General features: G+C 39.6%; 3 protein-coding genes across 3 annotated transcripts in view; 1 reads left to right on the top strand and 2 right to left on the bottom strand.

Annotated features, from left to right (window-relative positions):
- Positions 1-4,533, top strand: part of LOC125042662 — a 9,644-nt gene extending 5,111 nt beyond the window's left edge. Inside the window, exons 4-7 of the mRNA XM_047638456.1 lie at positions 678-848; positions 2,041-2,175; positions 2,352-2,534; positions 3,305-4,533. Coding sequence (XP_047494412.1) covers positions 678-848; positions 2,041-2,175; positions 2,352-2,534; positions 3,305-3,613 — 798 coding nt within the window. The 3' untranslated portion in view covers positions 3,614-4,533. The remainder of the gene's footprint in view (positions 1-677; positions 849-2,040; positions 2,176-2,351; positions 2,535-3,304) is intronic.
- A 205-nt stretch (positions 4,534-4,738) lies between these two features.
- On the bottom strand, positions 4,739-8,750 carry LOC125042663 (epimerase family protein SDR39U1-like). Its single transcript, XM_047638458.1, has 6 exons — positions 8,628-8,750; positions 7,092-7,198; positions 6,352-6,491; positions 6,129-6,196; positions 5,748-5,894; positions 4,739-5,317 (listed from the first exon to the last, which is right to left on the bottom strand). Exons 1-6 carry the CDS (start codon positions 8,656-8,658, stop codon positions 4,884-4,886), a joined length of 927 nt encoding a protein of 308 aa, XP_047494414.1. The 5' UTR covers positions 8,659-8,750; the 3' UTR covers positions 4,739-4,883.
- Positions 8,751-13,029: 4,279 nt separating this feature from the next.
- LOC125042653 (ATP synthase subunit gamma, mitochondrial-like) lies at positions 13,030-21,111 on the bottom strand. The gene is made up of 6 exons (XM_047638434.1): positions 20,984-21,111; positions 16,216-16,402; positions 15,488-15,669; positions 14,310-14,453; positions 13,977-14,197; positions 13,030-13,615 (listed from the first exon to the last, which is right to left on the bottom strand). Exons 1-6 carry the CDS (start codon positions 21,016-21,018, stop codon positions 13,515-13,517), a joined length of 870 nt encoding a protein of 289 aa, XP_047494390.1. The 5' UTR covers positions 21,019-21,111; the 3' UTR covers positions 13,030-13,514.
- Positions 21,112-22,623: the final 1,512 nt, after the last annotated feature.

Below are 22,623 nucleotides of genomic sequence, written 5' to 3' on the forward strand. Positions count from 1 at the left end.
GTTTTTTGTTGTTTCTTTTGCTTCTTCTTGTTTCTTTTTCTTCTTGTTTCTTTTTCTTCTTATTTCTCTTTCTTCTTCTTGTTTCTCTTCCTTCTTCTTTCGTGTTTTCTTTTTCCTTCTATGTACGTGTTTTTCCCCTTCTATGTGCGTGTTTTTCTTCTGTGTGCGTGTTTTTCTTCTGTGTGCGTGTTTTTTTTTTTTCTATGTGCGTGTGTTCTTTTTGTGTCTAGTGCGTCTTGTGTTTTTGTTTTGTTTTTTTGTTAGTTTTTGAGTTCGTGGTGATGGGTGGTTGTATTGTTGATTAATGGTGGTAATACTTTAATGGATTATATAATAATGATAATGTTGGTAATGATAATAATGGTAATGATATTAATAATAACGGGAATGATTACAACCATTATCATTATTAACACAGGAAACCAATAATCCACACACTGATAAAGTATAAAAAATACAGTAAAATTTTTTGTTCAAGTCCCAGCAAAGCACCGAAAATAACAAAAATAATAATAATAATAATACAATCACAACAAATCCCACTAACCCCTTCCCCCCTCCCCTCCCCCTTCCACCCTCTTCCCCCACCTCTTCCCACCCCCCTCCCCCACCTCCTTCCACCCCCTTCCACCCCCTCCCTCCCCTTCCCCCCCATCCCCCTCTCGCTCTCCCAACAGATGCGTTACTTAGTGATCGAGGACTCGGCGGTGGGCGCGGTGGAAGGGCCGGTCTCTGCCAGCGGGGTGGTCACTCTGAGCCAGCGGTCCCTCCACAACTGGGTCGGCTTCCGCATGCACAAGGTCCTCGTCAATTCCCTGGGCGCCGGGGCCTTCAACATCACGCATAGTGTAAGGGCCTGAGGGTGCTGTTTTTTTATGATAATTACAGTGCTAATAAGTGTAAAGTGATTTATTATTGTTATAATAATAGTGATAAGGATAAATGATATTGCGCTCCTTTGCTCCTCCATTATCCAAGTTGCTTTTGCAAAGGAGGGAGGGAGGGAGGGAGGGAGGGAGGGAGGGAGGGAGGGAGGGAGAGAGAGAGAGAGAGAGAGAGAGAGAGAGAGAGAGAGAGAGAGAGAGAGAGAGAGAGAGAGAGAGAGAGAGAGAGAGAGAGAGAGAGAGAGGGAAAAGAGAGAGAGAGAGAGAGAGAGAGAGAGAGAGAGAGAGAGAGAGAGAGAGAGAGAGAGAGAGAGAGAGAGAGAGAGAGAGAGAGAGAGAGAGAGAGAGAGAGAGAGAGAGAGAGAGAGAGAGAGAGAGAGAGAGAGAGAGAGAGAGAGAGAGAGAGAGAGAGAGAGAGAGAGAGAGAGAGAGAGAGAGAGAGAGAGAGAGAGAGAGAGAGAGAGAGAGAGAGAGAAAGAGAGAGAGAGAGAGAGAGAGAGAGAGAGAGAGAGAGAGAGAGAGAGAGAGAGAGAGAGAGAGAGAGAGAGAGAGAGAGAGAGAGAGAGAGAGAGAGACAGACAGACAGACAGAGAGAGGGACTAATAATTAATAGAATTTTGACAGCAGAATTGAAATAACACCCTATAATACATTATATGAATACATCATATATAAATCAGATAACTATCAAATACGTATATGAATAAGAAAATAAATACTTAAACAAAATGGTTACAGGAATAATGATAAAGATAATGATAATGATGATAATGATGATGATGATAATGATGATAATGATGATAACAATAATAATGATAATGATGATAATTATAAAAACAATAGTAATAATGACAATAATAATAGTACAATGGAAATGATGATAGTATTGATGATAATAATGATGATAATGATAACGATAATTATAATAATAATAATAATAACAAGAATAATAACAGTAACAGTAACAATAATAGTCTTACTAACAACCATATCACCCACAAGAAAACGAAACAAACCATTGGGAACAATACACGATTTGTCCAACCAAAACAAATGAGAAAAACAACTAAATAAAACCAATACACTAAACATGACAAAAAAAATGAACAAGAAAAAAGAGTAGACAGCTTTAACCCCCCCCCCCTCCCCCCCGCAGTCGGAGGTGGAGTCGGTGGAGGTGAGCGAGTGTCGCTTCCAAGAGGTGAGCACCGGCGCCTTCTCGATCACTGGGAACCTCAATGTCTCCTTCTCGGAAAACACCTTCGGACACCTGCAGAAGGAGGCGCTGATGGTAAGTTGCAGATGCATTTTCTTCTTCTTTTTTTCTTTTCTTTTATGTAGATGGAGGTATGCAAGAATTCTCGCATGGATGGATAATACATGTATATGCGTGCGCTCGCTTGCTTATTGTCATATGAAGACAAACTTTCGTCCATCCTCACCACTCTCCCTCGCCCCCCACTCCAGGTCAGCGTGCTCGGCGAGGTCAAGTTCGACGGGAACCTGATAGACACGTGGGAGAGCGACGCCCTAAGTGCCCTGCGGTGCCTGAGTCGCGCGTCCCTCCAGAAGAACACCGTGCGGGTGGTGGCGGCGCAGGAGGTCGCTCGGAACATCACGCCCTTCCATAGTTCCTGCGGGAATCCCCAGGTCAGGAGAGGGTCAGGAGTCTGTTCGATTTGTTGTTGTTTTTATGTTTGTTCTATGTTGTTTTGTTTTAGTGTTTTATTATTGTTGTTGTTTTTTCTTAGCTTGTTCTATCTCTTTTCTTATTATAATTCCTTCTCTGTTTTCACTTCTTTATCTTTATCTATTTTGTTTTCCAGCTGCAGTTTATTCTATTCCTTCTTTCGTTAGTTTTATACATGGCACACCTTTATCGTCAGTATGATGCACACGCATACATCGAGTCAAAATAGCACTAGTTTATTAATACACATACATGCACTATCAGAGTAGGTTTCTGGGGGAGTCCACAGAACTCAGTCGAGAAAAGAAAAGAAACGGTGATATTGTCGCTAATAATTCAGACAAAGCGGAAGCCTCTTTCTGCCACAAATGAGGGAGTTTCTTGTTCTAATTTTTGCAGTTTTCTTGGAAGCATTTCAGTGGGGAGGCTATTTGCAGGCACTTACCCCTTCCCGGCCAAGTGACCTCCAAGCCCATATATTTATATATATTTATATATATATATATATATATATATATTATATATATACATATATATACATATATATATATATAAAATATATGTGTGTGTGTGTGTGTGTGTGTGTGTGTGTGTGTGTGTGTGTGTGTGTGTGTGTGTGTGTGTGTGTGTGTGTGTGTGTGTGTGTGTGTGTGTATGCGTATACATATATATGTATACGAACAGAGATACCCGGCAGACTCCATTAACCCCCCCCCCCCCCCCCCTCCAGATATTCACGGTGATCAGCGGTCCCTCGGCCCTGGAGTCGAAGAGCTCCAGCGCCGCCCTCTGGACCCTGGCAGTCTTGGCCGTCCTCCTCCTCCTCCTCCTCGTCGCCGGCGTCCTCCTTTACCGCCGGCGAGGCCTCATGATGCGCCACTACAAGCGGGACACGCCCATTTTCCTCAGCGTCTGCAAGGCGTCTGCGGACAACGTCGCCAACGGCCCTGAGCACGCGACGGGAGGAGACGCCCCTTCGGGAGTGACTAATCCCATGTACGAGGAGGGGAGTCCTATTGACGAGGAAGAGTGTGAATGAAAGTCGAAACCCTGAACTGTTATGAATGAAAGTCAAATCTACGCTTCTGTACAGTTGGTTGAGGTTGAAGCCTGGGTTTTAAAGGACAAAACGAGTGTGATTTATTCTAATGACACCTGCGGCCAAAAGTGATCCCTCTCCGAGACGTCTGGGAGGCTGGAACCTCTATCAAAGACAGACATGGTGCGGAGGTAGTGAAATATGGTGTACATGTCCTTAGTCTTTTCAATTCATGTTAGTTTTACAGTGTTAGTGTCTGACTGAAAAAGAGCAACATTCTCTTGGACTAAAGTCATAACATATGATCTACACACAATCTGACATAAACTAAGTAAAATCGGAGCAGAAGGATATTGGTATTTCTTCAGTGCCTTAGACAGAATAGATAAGATGTAATTTTAAATGTGTAAATTCCAAATTTGTTTAAATAGTAATATAAAGGTGTTTTAAATAACTTAAACAGAAAAATATGACCTATCATTATTTTTCTTAATTATATTTTACTGAATGATAGTAATACATATTGTAAAAGCACTTTATTTGACTTTATTTGTATTTTCACTAAAATTCTGAGGTCGACTTCCATAATATTACAGTTATTCTGATTTTTGCATTAGCAAACATTTTCAGGCTTACTCACATAATACAATATAAATAATATGTGATGTGTGTATAGTGTCATTCATTTTATGCAGTTGTATGGTTCTTTGTCTATACAGGGTACATATATATGGAATACATTCATAAACTTGTTTCATTGTTAGTTTTACCTTTGGCTTGTCTGTTAACAGTACGAATTAAGCTCTGTACAGTTTTAGATAATAAGAACTCATACAAGCATTTTAGCAATAAATTTTGGCGTATTTTGTTCATATGAAAGAAAATTGTTATCATGAAATAAAAATAAAAATGCAAATACCTGTTGGTTTATAAGATACTCTTATCCTTTCACATAATATTTCAGCACTGTTTTTACTCAAGATTTTCCTGATAAACCATAAATTCTGCTTTGTAAATTGTAAGTAGTTTGATTTGCATGTTGGTAATATTTCCTTTTATAAGATTACATGCAAACATCTTAAAAGGAAAATTACAACTTTCCAAAATGGTAACTTAAACCACATATAAAACAATGGTTTATTATTTACACTTATGCATATAAATTCATACATTTAAAACACTGCTGAATATTTGCAATGGAAACAAAATAGATTGATTAAATACTAAAGACCTAGGCCAATCCTCTTGATATTATCTTATGTAGGAAAGATCATATTATTTCATCAGCATAAATCAACTTCGAGAATTGTTTTGCAGCTGATGCAATATCAGGGTACTTAAATACATATCCTGTATCCAGTGCTTTCTTTGGCACCACCTTCTGTCCCTCCGTCATTATCTTGGCTCGGTCCTGACTGAACATGAGGTTGACGGCAATCTTCGGCAGAGGAATCAGGGCAGGCCTCCACAGAGCTTTGCCAAAAGCTTGTGCAAACTCCTTGTTGCTGATGATTTGTGGTGCAACACCATTCACTGGCCCCTCCACATTTTCTGATTCAATGGCATGGATGTAGAGGCCCACAATGTCGTCTATGTGGATCCATGGCATAGGCTGCAAGCCATCAGAAATGGGTCCCCCCAATCCCAGAAAGAATGGCAAAATCAACTGCTGGATCATGCCTCCTTGCCGCCCTAGGACAACACCTGTGAAGAGGAGTTACAGGTTATACAATGCATCTTAGCATCACATCTACATCACATTTTAGTTATAAAGCAAGGACCTATCTTTGTTGTTGGGTATCAATACAAAAGGAAGTACTTTTGCTATTTGTCTTGCACACAAAATATACCTCTACAATTCTAAAGCAAGACATCAATCATGAATTATACATACAAAAAAAAAAGCAATGTTTGACTTTTACCCTTTACTTAAAGATTACTGCGCAGTATGTGAAGGTAAACAAAATTATCACACGCCCACAAAAGAACCAATATTTTATCAGTACTTAAACTTAACCAATACATGAGGAATAATGACACACCACACCCCGTCTTAATTTGCACCAACCAACCTGACTTCACCGTCTCAAAGCGTATGACCTTCCAGGGCATTGCAACCAAGTGTTTATTTTACCTGTCCTTATTTTTGCTGTCCTGACATTGGCTTCTGGGGGCAGATCTGAGGCAGCCTCCCAATCCACACACAACCTGGAGAGGAAGTCGTAGTCTCCACCAGGACTTTCTTCTGTGTATACTACATCTTGAGAAGGTGTATAATAGCCTGAGGATGGTGGGGAATCTTTTATCATCTTGGTTAATTTAGGAGAGTGTGATATGTGATGCTAATATAGAAGACCAATATTAACAAACAATCAACAGGTCGATGATGAATGAGACATGGAGGAAGCTGAGCCACTGGAGAAAATATATAATAACAAGGAAAGTAAATGATAATGTATTAAAAGAAAAAAAAATAAGAAAAAAAATTGCAACATTCATCACCAAATATACTCACTGACGCCTGATGACGATACAAATACTTTTGGCTTCTCCTTGGCTTCCATGATTGCTTGTGCTAGGTACCTGCCAATACAAATAAAATAATGAACACTACCACAACTTTGTAAATCATCAAAAGGCAATTAAGAAAATGCAAAGTACTACCTTACAGGGAATATCTACATATCAAGATTTGGCAATAAAAAGAACAAACAAAAATGATGATAATAAAATCCCACCGTGTAGTATTAACACGTGATGCCCAAACATTCTGCTTGAAACCTTCCGTCCAGCGTCGCAAAGGATCTAAAATGTTCTGCCCGGCCAGGCTAACTACTGCTGTCGTATTTTCCGGTAATCCAACTTTGTTCAAGTCGCTCTGGGAAGATTTAAGAGTGGTTTTCAGAAAGCAGATGAAGTGAGTACAACAAGAGAAGTGATGTTTATTTATTAACATTAACAGTCATATAAGAATGGGCCAATTTAAGTAGCTCCAATGAAAAACTATTTGACCAAAGACAACAAATAAATAACAATGGTATGAAAACATAAAACTGATGTGCAAGAAAGATATATAGGTGTTCACTTTGCTGAAAAACAAAAATTTTTATTAACAATAGTAGTAGTAGAAGTATCAGATGTAGTTAGAAAGTGGTAGAAAGTAAATATTTTTAATTAAGAAGTAAATGAGCAGTGGTAAGTAAGCAGTATTAATTAACCTAAGTAAGTAAGTAAGCAATAATACATAGTAACTTGGTAGTAAGCCGTAGCTAGCAATAATTGAAAATAGTTTGCAGTATTTACTAATACAAAAGATTAATAATAATAACATTAATAACTGCAATACCATTAATAATAATATAAAGAACACATAAATATAGTGAAGTATCCGTTCTCTGAATTTACAACATATGCTGAATTACAGTAAATAATGAAATCTTGACCAATGTATAAAAATAATAACACCAGCATCACCTACCCATGTAGTTCTCCAAGGTCCTGGCTTTCGTGAAATAACGCGAACGTCATACCCCTTTCTTTTCAGACTATTTGCGAGGGCTGTCCCTATGAACCCTGAGCCTCCCCCTGAAACAGGAGTAGTCAGTAAAAATAAAAGGTTATATGTTATGAAGTCCAAGCTACAGCTCAAGTAAAAACTAGTCCAGGCTGTGACAACAAAAGAATGTTTATCTCTAAGATTATAATGATACTCAATAATAATAATAATAATAGAAATGAATAATAATTAAAAACAATTATTATCACTACTATTGTCGTTACTATTATCATTATGATTATTACTATCATGATTATTATGGATAACAATAGACACCTGAAGCATATGTTTTTGAGATAACTGCAGATTACTGGTTCACCACATACTCTGGGTTATTATTAATATGAACCTAATAGATGTAAATCTTGTACAAAAATAGATCTTGCAGATATACTGATGATAACACTAAAAGCAATAGAAAACATCTGCAGAAAGTGAAGATAAATATACCCCCCCACAATGACTCCAGTGTTCACTAAAGCCTCTGTACTTTGACATTAAGATAATTAGGGCAAAAATCTCCACCATGTATATTCAGGCAAGGTAAAGCTTATTAGCCACCCTGCTGATGCACTGTCATATGAGAAATAAGGAATCAGTTTTCATAAATATATAGCAAATATAATAGGTGGAGGTTTGTTGGCCTTGAAATAGATTGCCAAAAGCACGTGGCATCAGCAATCACGATGTCCTTTCAAGCAGACACACCTACTAATACTTCTGCTGAAATAGACCTTAAAGAAAGTAGCAGTTATAAATGGTCTGGGTTTCATTGTCTATTTGAGACAAGTGGACAGTATTCTTTCCACTGAAATTGTGGTACCCACAACTATAAGATAGAAAAAATATTTCTTTTCAGAAAGAATAGTTGATGATTGAAATTTGCCTTAGGTATATGTGCTTTGTTATCCATGATTTTCATAAGTAAGCTTAAAATAAGATAATAGCTGCATCTTAGCTGCCCATCATTAATCAATAAAAAAAAGAAAATCCCTTTGTACAGGCATTCAAAATCCTTTTCTAAGTAAACATGGGAATGATTTGAACAAGAGTAAGAAATAGGACTTTAGATCTACTAAAAATAATTCAGAATAAATCACAAGAATCAAAAGTACTGGCAAAACATTCCCTAAGCCAGCCCTACTTGCCACATAAAAATAGGATACAATTAGGAAAAAAAAATATATGTATGGTACCCTATACTAACTTTTTTCCATGATCTTAAATTCATTTTCCTCCTTACTATAAAGATATACGCTTACTCTCCTCCTTAAAAGTAACTCGTAGAAGCCAATCACACATCCACTTAAAAAAGCAGACCAGATACCGGCAAGTCAATCCTTAAAATCAACTTGGCAACTTACATGTCATAAAGTTCTCTCTATCTAAGGCCACTTTAACACCAATAAAACGAACAAATAACCAGATTTAACTCCATGCAAATCTCCTAAAGCATACCAATAACCACGGTTCCCAGCTGAGCACTCATATCTTTTGCGAAAAGCGTCCAAAAAGAGGTCAGAATAAGATGATCTCAACACGACGAGGTTCCTTCAGCTTCATCACAACAGCTGATCGCGGTGTAAACAAACCCAAAAGGTCGACATTGATTACACAAGAGGTCTTTGTAATTTATATTTAGGTTTTAATTATTTGTTCTTCTTTAATAGCATGAAAATAGTTTTCTAGAATATACAGTTTTTGATTTGTTGTATAGTTTTTGTTTTCTCCAAAATGTCAGCATCGATTATGTAAGGAACTTTTTTTTTTTTTTTTTTTTGTGTGTGTGTGTGTGTGTGTGTGTGTGTGTGTGTGTGTGTGTGTGTGTGTGTGTGTGTGTGTGTGTGTGTGTGTGTGTGTGTGTGTGTGTGTGTTCATGTGTGTGTTTTTCTTGCTATAGAATAACAGTCGTTCTAACAATTCGCAATGGTTTCCAGAAATCGAATTGATCATGTTATTTAGAGTATTAAACAGCATTCCCTTTTTATACTGAATTTCAGACTGCTACGGCAAAATGACAGAGGCGATTACATGCATTGTCAAAAGGGTAACGTAATGTTAAAAAGTGGTCTCAGCTGGACACAAGCGCCTTCTTAGTATTCACTGGTGTATCTAGCTTTTAACTTGTGTTTCTTGGTCTTTAGTCATTTCTCTATGAATTGAAGTTTCCATTTTATATCCGATATACTGTCAATATTTGCCTCAAGATCACTACATCTACGATAACAGTAGTTTTCGTTCTTTCTGTGAGTCTAGCAGGCGGGTTCCTTTCAGTTTGTCACAACCTCATCTTGCCTTCAAGAAAAAAAAAAAATGTTTTTCATTTATCCTTGCTCAGTGTCCTAAGCTCTAGTAATAAAGCAATTTCTTGTGTCTGTCTACACAAGTCTTCAAGGATCAGATGATCTCTAACGTTTGATCTGAATTGATAAGTTCAAAATCCCAAGAAAAAATCCAAATAAAGTAAATGTATAAAACCAGTACTTACAGATATAAAAATATGCATTGCCCCTTTCGGTCTTCAATTTTCCGGTAGATACAGAGCTGTACTCCCTAGTAATCACACTGACCAGTGGTCTCCCAACTTGGGGTTCTGACATAGACTGATATCAATCACCTGTAACGCTGCTTAGGAAAAACTTAATGCTAATATTGATCTGGCTAGTGAAAAGGTTAGAAAGCACGAACAAAACATTTTATTTGTTACCATCTTTATAAGAACCATATTTATGACAAATGGGATGAGTAAGAGATACTGGGGGAGATGTAAAAACCTCTTGTGAGGAAAGTGGAGGGGCAGAGCGAAGGACTTTGGAGTAGGGAGTGAGAAAAAAAAAAGTCGTGGAGTGTTTCCTATCAGGCCTCGCGTAAAGGCAAAATAAATGTGCAAGACATCTAAGGTCATGTAGCACTATCGTTAATGTTAGTGAAGGGTGTTTGGGTTAGTGATTAGTTGTTAAAGCTGGGTTAAGGGATTGGTGAGTGAATGGGTTAGGGTCGGATGAGGTAATGTAAAGGATTAGATCAAGTGAAGGATACATATGCGTTTGAGGAAGGAAAACAGGTTGTCAAAGCAGAAAGTGTGAGATTCTGTAAGGATGTCTGATAAGTTGGGATGTCTATGTAGGGAGGATAGGTGGGGGAAAGTAGAGGTACGGGCTGCTTCAAAACGTGGGCATGACAATAGAATATGTGGGACTAAAAGAGGAACATTACATAAGGGACATAGGGATGGATCCAGGAGGGAGTGGAAGGGATAGAAGGGATGATGGGTGGGTTAATATAGGTGGGGGTGGAGTCGGGGGGGATGGGTTTTGTTGGGATGGGGTAGGAGGATTGGGTGTAGGGAGAATATGAGTAGGAGGAGGATGGATATCGGCAGCCGCTTTGAGTGTGGAGGGAGCGAGAGTTGTAGAATTTGAAGGTGGATGAGTATTAGTTTGGGACTCGATTATGTATTTCTGGATATCTTCAAGAGTTTCTGTAGTGGAGTTGGTTGGGGAGTTTTGTGAGATAAAGGTTTTCTTGTGAGGGGGGGGGGGGGGGAGAAGTCTGGTGTCTGAAAAATAGGGGCAAAGGAAGGTGGAGGTGATTGTGGGGTAGGGGAAGAGGGGGTGGAACGTTTATTCTGTCTGCTGCGGGTAGTGCGGGGAGGGAGAGGGGAAGGTGTTAGGGCTGTAGTAGAGATTGGAGTGTCTGGATTTAGGATGGCAAAAGAATTTGACTGGGTAGAGATTGGGATGTCTGGATTTAGGATGGCAAAATAATTTGACTGGGGAAGGTAGGAGGTAGAAGAGGGGAAGTTAGATGGAGGGGGGGTTAGGTTTAGGAGAGGGTGTAGGAGCTAGGGGGGTAGGGGGAGTGGCAGAGTGAACGACATTACTGGAGTAGGGGGTAAGAGAAAAACCCGTCGACGAGCCTCCTGTCTGGCTTCACGTAGAGTGAGTCCAAGTCTGAATCTGAGAGTTGCTACCTCAGACTCAAATGTGTAGGTGAGGCAGCCTCTATAAAATACATTATGGGGGCCGCCACAGTTTGCACATGTGCGTGATTGTGTAGAGCAGTTTAATCGAGTATGGCCAGGTAGGGCACATAGCGGCCATTTGGCTGTGGAATGACTGTGTTTGGCTGGGTGTCCTAAACGCCAACAATTTTGGCACTGACGAGGAGGTTGATATGGTCGGACAGGTAGGGATTCCCCACCTATGTAAACATTTAGAGTAGGGAGCTGTGGGAGGGATCACGAAAAATCGGTCCCATTTGGCTGGGCTAAATAGAGTATTTAGGATTCTTGTAGAGGTGGAAGTAGTAGAAGTGCGGGGACGTGTGGAGGAGGGATTAGTGTTGAGGGGGGTAGTGTTATGGGGAAGTGGGCAATAAGGTTGTAAGGTAGTAATAAGGGGAGATGGGGTGGTTGGGAAAAAAAAAACAGTCCACCCCTCAGGGTCCCCTTGAGGGGTAAGGGCCAGGTATGGCAGGGGAATACCGTGCCCATGGTTCCCTCAGGCCGTTTAGGACTGACAAAGTCAGCCTTTCATCCTTTCAGCACGGCTCTCACACCTTAGGAGGTGGATATAAGAAGGGATTGATGAAGAAACTGAAACGAAAAGTATGAGTGGGAAAAAAAGACTATGCAAAATTAGTTGAATCGATGGCTGAGTCCCAAGGTTGAGGAGTTCCCCATCATTGGGTCTCCGTCTTCGTCTCCTAAGCCCCCCCCACGACAACAACGGGCAAAGGATTGGGGGGGTGGGGCCTCGCGTAAAGTGAGGCCAATTTTGAATATGAGAATTGCCACTTAAGACTCATAATCGTAGGGCAGCCATATAATAAATATTATGGGAGCAGCCATGAATGCATACGTGTGTAACTGTGCAGAACAGTTTGATCGATAAAGACCAGGTTGGGCAAATCGCATCGGGCTGTGGACAGCGACTATTAAAGGGAAGACCAGATAGACTGCCAGCGGCCATAGAGGAAGGTCTTAAAGTGGGGGTAATAATCCATGGCTGGAATACTTGAGACGGGGTTGGCGTGATGCGAGTATAGCGGCAAGAACGTGCTAGAGTATCTGCTTATTCATTGCTTGGAATTCCGATATGGGTGGACAACCAGTAAGACCTGAGGTTTGGGGCGCATAGACAGGTAGAACCGGTCTTTATATAAGCTTAATCTTAGACCCCATCCAGATGGACGGGAAATGGCCGGTGAGTGGATATTTCACGCTTATTTAGCAGTGTTACTAGATCGAGCAGCCCCCAGCGACCACAGCCACCACCGGGCAGACCTATGGTTGTCGTCCACACGGCTGACGGGCGCATGGCAGAAAGAGCTTAGGTGCGGTAGTTACCGTAGTGGTTGTCCATTAAACGTCGGGCAGAGGCCTACGCTTGTGCCCGCCAACGTCCTCTAAACGCTGGTTTGGAACATTTGGTTAGTGTTTGCCCGACGGGCACTGCCCGTTTCTGGATGGGGCCCTACAGAATAGGGGGTTGCTCGAGTGCATAGACTGTATGAGCGAGTTACGGGAGTCAGTAAAACACGTTAAAGGAGGAAAGGGGAGAATATGCGTGTTTTAAGGCTAAGACGGCCTTTTAAATATTACATACAAATATTCGAAACAAAAATGACATTGAATATCAATACCTTGCAGGACAAATCAGCTGTCAGTTGTTTTTCAACATCACTTTCAGTTTAGGTACTAGTAGATTGGACTTTGTATGAAAAAAGTTGAATATTCGTACAAATTGTTTCAGTCACATTTCTACTCATGTTCTATGGAAGTATTATATTAGTAACAAGTTTTACAGGTATTATTGAGCATTAACATTTAATAACAGGAGGAGGATATAAAAAATAATTACTTGAATAAATCTTTATTTATCCAAAACTGACATGGTATCTGATGATACACATTCCTCTTCATCCTCTACAATCCAGTTTGTGGCTGTCAGAATTATATATCACCAAAGTCTGTGTATATCAAAGAGTAAATTACTCTCAAATCACACACTATATTTGGGCTGAGACGTTTAGGCTCCAGTGCTATACAATGCCAACACCACCACCTGTCTTGCTGGCACACATGTTAAATTTTTTATTTCAATGACTAAAAAATAAAAGTAAAACACTGGGCTATATACACATTACTACAAATGGCAGTATGAGTTTTGTCATTGATAGGTGTTAGGGATATTCTCACAGACAAGATTCCAAGGTTTAATATTCCAGAATTCAGTGCAAAAGTATACCGACTGCCAATTATTAAGACCACTACATCCCCTGATCCAGACAATAGTAATCATGTCTTTTATTTCGTTATTGATCTTCATAAAAATAGTAAATTTAGACGGCAGCAGCACCAGAGATGATCTCAATCAGCTCTCCAGTAATCACAGCCTGTCGGGTGCGGTTGTAGGTCAGAGTCAGCTTGTCAATCATCTCACCTGGAAGTGAAGAGTACAGAAAATAATTATTAATAATAGTAATTATTATTATTATTTTAAAAAAATATTTTTCGATTTAAGCTACTAATGTATATATGTTCTGTAACCTATATATAATAATATCATGAGCTTGCTAATTCACATTACAGAAGCATTATCATCAATATGTATTTATTATTATTACTATTTCAAGAAATACACAAACTAATAAACTGTCTGGAATGTGACTTGGATTGTTCCTACCAGTCCCATGATCATTAAAATTCATCTTTTTGCAAAGATAAACCTCTCGAAAACCAAATGAAATACAGAATTTCTACTTTTGTGTACAAGTGCTAAAGCAAGACAAACAGGTACTGACCAGCATTCTTGCTAGCGGCATCCATGGCAGTCATTCTGGAGGACTGCTCAGAGCATGCTCCTTCCTTGAGTGTATAGAACATGAGGGAGGCCAGAGAGTACTCCATGTAAGACTGGACTACATCAGCATCCACGGAGTCATAGAGAGCGATCTTCTCACCAGCGTGGATGGCATCCGAAGGGTAAAATGGCATCTCTAGGGTGTCGTAGGAGACAACAGTCCTGCAGAGCGAAAGAAATTAAGGTCTCTGCAAAGAATGACATGGGATAATTTGTCCAAACTACTTTCATTGAGATTACCAGGCATACATGAGGGTGAAAAAAGACCACATACTTGAACTTGTTGTACACGATCTTGCCAGAGCCGAACTCATAGCCAGAATTCAGGATATAGGTCATGATTCTACCAGCATCTTCAAAGGTTGCTGGTTTACGGCCGACCTCTCCAACTTGTGCAATAATGCTGCTAGCAAGTGTCCTGCAGGAAACACAATTGACATATTAAAGACAAGAAACCTAAATAAACGAGAAAGCGAGGAAAGGAACGATGGTGTGTGTGTGTGTGTGTGTGTGTGTGTGTGTGTGTGTGTGTGTGTGTGTGTGTGTGTGTGTGTGTGTGTGTGTGTGTGTGTGTGATACATATACATATATAATAATAATAATAATAATAATAATAATAATAATAATAATAGAAATGAATGCAATACTCCATATCTTAAATGATCAGAAATTAGGAAAACCTGGCACAAATGAATCAAAGCATAAAGCACTACTTTCATAGTTTAAGGCAGGTGTGAATTTAATCACTATATTGTAATCCAGAGGCCTTTCACTGTCAACTGAACAGTGGAGAACCACAAATAAATATAGAAAAAAAAAAAAAAAAAAAAAAATATATATATATATATATAAAATAAAAACTAGCATGGCTAATGGCTAGGCTTCAAATTCTCATACTCAAAAGCAAAAACATTTGGAGCTTTAAAGCTAATCAAGCATGTATCCAGGAAATACGCCCTTTGTGGAAACCACAACATTATTTCTACACAGGAATTATGCTCAACAAACAAGATTGAACTTTTTAACCTTCCATCCTTGGTTTGGGCCCTTTGGTGGTGACAATGCAGCGGAAAATAAATCAAACTGATCAATTTTGTCAAAATAAATCTTGAAGTACTACAGCTGTCTTTTGGATTTTGAGATTTAGATCAATACACAATCATTACTTACAAAATGTGGATAGCAGTATGTAAATGATAAGAAAACTTACAAAACTGCTGGGGAAAAAAGTTATAGTATTGCACAACTGATAAAACTGAAGAATAAAAACTTAAAATAAAACAGCAATAGTAAGGTATATGTGATATATGCAGAATAGTGAAACAAAATGTCCAAAGTGAATACCATTGATTTCATAAATATTTTTTTTTTTTTAAGTTATACAAATTTTGGTAACATTAAGTCCCATTCTCCAATATACTTGAAGGCTCTTACAGACACATGCAAACGCACCTCTGAAGCTGGGCTCGTGACTTGTCTCCCACGCAGATGATGGCTGCCTTGGATGCATCACCTGCCAATTCTGCCTTGATGTGCTTACAGATACTGGAGTGGATGGCACCGCACAGGCCTCTGTCGCTGCTGCAGGCCACAATCACCTGCTGTGGCTTGTCTTCCAAGGGCTTGACCTCAGCCTTTGGGAATAAAGAATACATGAATGCATGAATAAAAAGAAAATATAATATGAAATGTAAAGCACTCCTTTTGTAACCATAAATCTTTAAATTTAAAATCCAATCACAACTTGACAATTTATCTATTAACCCCTTAATGACGGGTCACATCTATAGACGTGAAAACAAACCGCTTGAAATGTGGCGTGTGGCTGTATGGTGCAGTGGCGCGCCAAAGCGCTACAATGCGGTGATTCGGCTTGATGTACCGAACTCCCGCGCTCAAAGTCAGCGCGTTGCCATTGATCGCCAAAGCGTGGAGTTTATTTTAGTTTTCTTCACCCGTCACCAAGGGGTTAAATAGAAAAAGTGCAATACACAGAGAATCTCGTTCATGGAGAGTTTCAGCAAGATTACTAACACTGAGTTCTAAACCCTAAACTTATAGTTCAATATAATTTTCAACTATCTTCAGAAACGAACAAATCAGGTGTACATCACATTATGGCTAACTCAATTACCATTGCCAATTAAATGCATTACTTCACCTACAGCTACACAACATACCTTGTCATAGAAGGAAGCAGCTCCTGCACCATAGGGGCGGGCAGGCTTCAGTTCTCTCTCAGCTCGGGCGTACTTGGCCGCTGACACCATCTTCATGGACTGTGTGATTTTCTGGATGTTCTTGACAGACTTGAGACGCATTGCAATGGCCTTGAGGGTGGCCATCCCTCGTACCTGCTGCTGCCCACTGGAAAATGAAATATACAATGAAAATTTCAGAACAATACCATGTATCAGTTAACCACACAATGTACTAAACTGAAATATGCAAAAATATATAATTGTAGAATATCCACAAAAATACACACACAGCAATCTTGGCTTGTATCAAAATGTATGACAAGCAGCCATAAAAATTCCAAGCTTGTTATCCCAGTGGAAGGAACATTCAGACCACTAAGATTTGCAAATCCTAATTTTCATCAAGTTCAACAGTTTGGCAGTGAAATGCCTGTAACTGAGACCAAACTACATGAAAAGTACAAATGATTTTAATTCACCATATGTTTTAGCTTACAATGAACCAAATTTTGGCGATGCCTCTTTCAGGCAAATATTTGATATAGGTTTCAATTCTTCTGAAACCATGTCAGTTACCATCTAAATGTCAAGTGCAAAAAATAATGACAATGGTTAACCACAAGGCAATCGCCCCCTCCCCAATCCAACGTGAACAGGTATTAGAAATGTGTGTCATGAATTCTGGCAATGTCCAGACATTGGGTGCGGGAGTCCGCTACATTTAGTGGAACTTCCCATTCCACGCACTCTGGCGCATCGCCACACATACAGCCGTACCACATCGACCAAGCAGGAGGTTATGATGCCTGTATATGCGACCCATCAGGATCGGGTTAAGCAACTACTATAGCTTCCCCTTAATCTTTGTGTGGCCCTATTCTCCTCCACCACCACAAATGAAATGGTCATAATTTTAGAACTCTGCATAGCATAGTTTAACAGCCATATGGCATAAGGTAAACTTTGCCTGCAATGGATTGAAGGACTATAAAATAAGACACTTAATTTATGGGATTTCATTTGCAAGTTGATCTTAAGAAAGTTGTGTAACTTGTAATACTTTAAACATTCACATGTAATAACCCTATCATGATGAAAAACAAAATCTATTCTTACTGATATTTGAAATATACACATGCAAAGAATAATATCAGAAATTAATGAGTATTAATATGGGCTACAAATTTCTCACCCTGGCCAACACAACTTTAGCACTACAGTAAATGCTAACAAATTTTGGAAAACAGTTTAGTTCATCATTTAATGAAAACTGCACTATTAACCCAATGCCACTGGGAAAATGCTGTTCTCATTTTTTTTATTTTTGTGAAATGTGTCTGCACAAATAGATGGCTTTGCTGGTGCTTAGCCACAAAAGAGTCAATTAGTAGACCTTGTGACCTTAGCCGATTTCACCTTTCCTTGAATTGGCAAGATTTTTTTTTTTTTTAATAATGCTATGAATATCAATGGTGTTACTTTTATTACAAACCTTATAACTACTAATGTTATAAACACTGGTAACAGCAAAGTAAGATGTAAAATATTTTCGTAAATCAAGGAAAAGTTTTTATTTAAGTAATTTGCGATGGAAAACATAAGAATCCCCTATGTTACAGTGTGAATAACAAACAAGGAATAATAATTACAAGATTGGATGGCTGATTGAAGCTAAAAAAATTACCTTCTGGATAATTTTCAGGAATAATTCCACATCTTAAAATTCATGCTGGGAGAACAAGTGGCATATTGGGGAAATTGTAGGGTAAGCCTGGCAAATATTCAGTCTGAGCAAGTTTGAAATGCGAGTACCAGTGACAAAGATTGGGGTTAATCTTTAGAGTAAGCTTGGGCAAATTGTAGATATTTTTGTAGAGGACAAAGTTGAAGTAATCAGTACAAGAAATAATCTGCAGACATGAACAGCAACACCATAAATCAAGAATAGGAGCCATTTTTTTAGTTTCACACAGCCATCCCATCTTGCAATTATTAGTCCTCCTTTCAAGTATCAATGTGTGTGAGAATCTTACTATTTTCAATTGCAAATGATATAAATGAAAATTTTGGTAATGTTTACGAAACGAGATTTACCTCTTAATGCGGGGCCAATACTAGAGCCTTTATAACAAACCAACTCATCACGACAAGTACGGTTATAGGTGTTGACACTTGACGTGCTAGAGCCAGTTGAGCAGGAATTTCCACTACATGTAGCAGACTCCCAGGCCAAACGGCAGGATGGTTGCAGAAGTCACCAGAGTCAGTGACGCTGAGAGATTTCTGGCTTCCCCTCCTGAGTTTCAACTATATTGCCATGCATACCAAAGTGAATACAATATTTGCCAGAGGTGGTCATCAACCTTCCCCTCAAGCAGTGCCTGAAGGACTCCCCCAGTTCCAGCAACTTAAGACTGCCAAATAAATTTTGTGATGTAGCGAGTACATCCACACTGTAAAGAATTACCAAGATTGGTTATGATTACAACATGCACAAAGATATTTTTTTTCTTTACTGTGCAGGCAAGTTGTTTGGTGCATGGCAAGAAGGTTAGGCTTAGTTTTCACATGGACTTTTTCTCAGTCTTAGAGTAGCCATCATGTACATATTACCAAGTGTGGTGACCTCTGTATTGGTCAACAAGCATTTATCACATTAAATCAATGGTAATTCTTTACAGTAGGGACACATTCCAAGTCACAAAATTGGGTATCATTCAAAATGTCTAACAAAAAATTGAGAATCTGATCTTTTCATCCAAAAGAACTTTCAAAGAGACTTCCGTCGTATTATTATTTGTCATGGCCAAGGTGCTGCTTTAACTTTAACATCATACCATGGCAATAGTGAAAAAGTGCAGCGGACAGTGGTTGCAATTCCCATCAATAGCAACAATGATTTTGATGGCTAACAGGCTGGCCATTATGGATTAATTGGCCAAGAAATTATTAAGGCAAGATCCAAATAGTTGTCCAGACTCTACCCTGCTGGGTTAAAGTATACAAAAGGACCGCACCGACTAGGAGAAAATTTAAGATCATAGCGTTGTAGCCATGAAAAACTACATTGACTGATATCAAAATTAATTTGCAGAAGCCCACGGATTCCAGTTAAACGACGAAAATGTATCGCGGTGAATGCTGCGCTGCGGCTAAGTCCACTCGGCTTTGACTCAGGTAAGTCCATACGTGACCAAATGTTTACTAAGTTCTCACACATTGTTCACACCAACTGCTCGGCCACTGCGCACCTATGTCACGACAAATCGTGATCAGGTGGGGTCCTGGGGCGGAGCCCCCAGTAGGGAAATACGGCAATCGGGTGGAGGTCCGGGGTTAGGTTAGGTTAGATTAGGTCCGGTCCGGGATCCCCCAAGATTGTTGGCTGGAGTTCGGGACTTTGTCTCTGATGGGTGCGGTCCTTTTATAAACATTTACCCCCTGCTGTAACATGCAAAAAGATTTTGCAGACCAGGTGAGAGGTAGGGAGGGAGGGAGGGGGGCGGCAGCAGCCCCCTTGAAAAGGGAGTTAGGGGGCTAAGCCCTCCTATTTACTAAAAGTACTTTACAATAACTAAATTAATGAAAGTTTTTTTTATTATTTGCTTTTACCCCAGAATTCCTGATACTTATGCCCTCCCAGGTATTGGGGTCCATATCAAAGCTGTACTTACTTTGCAAAGGAATTCCGTACTATATTTGTTTGAAACGTGAGAGCTTTCAGAAAAACACTTTACACTCAGAAATAGGGGTTAGAGGTCAAATCCAAACATACTCCAAAAGCTATTTGGTTAATGTTACTGAGAGCGAAGCATATAGAGATAGAGGGATATGGGCACTGCCATCTCTATGCAAGGTTTTCTGTAAGTTGGCACCTGTCTACGGAATAAATAGAAGGCAGGAAAGTTTAGGTCTGGATTTTGGATTCACATGATACCCTAGTTTTGGGACTTTGTCTCTGGAGGGTGTGTCGCTCAATAATAAATACCATTTATTCAACAATCTAAGTTGCCATAACTGGCCATTCCCCTTGGGCACTACCCAAGGGGAGGGTTAATAGGGGACTCTGCCCCACAAAACCCCTTGGAATAAACAGCAAGATAGAGCTGAAACAGGGAAGCACTGAGTGAACTTAGGCTGTGGGTGGAAATCTCTGCAATCTTTTTCCTTACTTTGTGGGCAAGGAAAAATAAAGTTCACTCCTTTCGCCGAGTTGCCAAACCCATACAGGGCATAATAGCTCTAACAACTACAGGAATGTAAATGGATTGTAATTGACCTCTAGTGCTACAATGAACGTTTAAGATAAGAAATTTTTTGATAATATGTCTTCGCACGATTCTCGTTTTAAGCTTTACTAAAACATTCAATTCTATAGAAAAGCACATAGTAATACATCGATAGTAAGAGATGAAGTATTTTCATTACCGGTTCTTTACATAAGCAACAACCATACTACGAAAGTGTATATAAGATCTAAATCTCCTCTTCGCATGGGTAATACTTCCATTTGTCATTAAAGAGGAGGTGTCGCCACTTAGGCGTAATGAAGAGCGTATTTGTATTTATAGGCGGATCAGCTGATGCAGAGCCGGCCGTCGCAGCCATCTTTTACAACCTCTCCCGGCTCTCTCATTTCGCCCCTTTCCTCCTTGCCAAGTGATGCAACGCCTTCTGGAAAGCAATCCCCTAGTTGCGACCGTCATCGCAAGAGCAAGGATCCCTCCGAAAGAGCGAATTAACTTACTGTTGAGGCACGAGAAGAGTCGCCCGGCTGAACATCTTGGTGGACTCGGCAGACGGAGCAGCGGCGGTGGCCCACAATGCACTGGGCGCGAGACAAGTGAGCCGCGGGGGCCGGGCTGCGCGGACGACGACTTTTGCCGATATCATATTTGATAGTACTTATATCTCAGGTTTTGGGGAGGTGTACAATTTACTTGGTTTTATATCATTTGGATGTTTTAAAGGAGTTAGTTTTCTTTGTTTTATTGGTTGTCGATATTTAGCATTGGTATAAAATTATTCAAACCTTATATGCTATTAAGCATTGAGTAATGGCATGTTAACTCCAATTAGTATAATATGGTACCTTATATAAATGCACAGAAGAAAATCCTCTGTTATAGTAGCATTGTTACTATTGCGTTTTTTCTCGATAATAATTATTTAAACAAAATCGGTCATTAAACGTCCAAGCTAGAATACAGTAGATTCCAAGATGTAAACAATCGGAACACGTTTAAAGGCAGGGCTAGTGCAGTAAAGCTTCTGGTACGGATTATTTTCATGTATACAATATATATATGCATCAGGTTATTAATAGGGTTGTGATAATGAACTTTATGCTGGGTGCTGTAGGCTGGTGTGTCTTTGTAGTACCTGGGAGAACAATCTTTAAAATCAAAGATGATGAAACCATACTGTTGTGGTCGTGTTATATTCCGAGACTATTCTTTCGATAACCTGAAGTGGAAGTGTGCTAAATCAATAGAATTTCGGGTATTTCTAAGTCCTAGTGACATGTCATCGATGTGAATGTTTGTTGTATGGATAGTTTTGAGGGTATAAAGAAGGATTCGTTCACCTATTCATTTTCAACTTTGATGACTAGAATAGATATCACTGACATCAGAATCGCAGGGTGAATGGCTGTTAACAGCTCAAGGGAGTGTATGTTTAGTATTGGAATGTCTAATTTTTCATCTCTAGAACTCGGCAGAAAATACTCCTGTTCAGTGTAGGCTAAGGTAAGATTCAACACATCTAGAAGGCCTCTTGGTAGGCAGCTTCTGGGGTGTAGGTAAAGTTTTAACCAGCTACCACTTACAAGGCAAGCAATATATGGATTGACAGATTGAAGAAATCTATGAAATTTATCTTAGTAATGCCTTGATAACTGCTGCTATCCCAGTAGTCCCTTATCCTTTTCCAGAGATTATGACAAAACCCCACAAGTACAGTAACATAGTCCCAGATGGCAGCCAGGACAGTATACAATCCATAAGTCCTTAACAACAGATAGTAGCTGGTCAGCAAGTGTGTGTGTAAATGCCTGCCATACTTATTGTTGGTAACACAAAATAGTCAATTCATTGGTCTTGCACCACAACATGATTTGGTAAACTTTCTGCGCATGTCAACCAAGAGTACAGTAAAATAAGTGTGTGGAGTGGATACCTTGACAAAAACTAAGACACTTTTCATCTATGGAAAAAGGTGCGCAAATCTAAAATAAGGGAGATACAGGACAGAGAAGACAGAAGATTGACCCTTCATTTTCTAAGTCCCCTTCCATGTTTACCTTACGATAACCAAAACAAATGTGACGCGTAACTCATTACTGCGATCCATCAAGTAGTACATGCATTTCTGGCCTGTGGTGCT

Source organism: Penaeus chinensis, chromosome 32 (assembly GCF_019202785.1).
Source record: "Penaeus chinensis breed Huanghai No. 1 chromosome 32, ASM1920278v2, whole genome shotgun sequence".
In the NCBI taxonomy this organism is placed as follows: domain Eukaryota; kingdom Metazoa; phylum Arthropoda; class Malacostraca; order Decapoda; family Penaeidae; genus Penaeus; species Penaeus chinensis.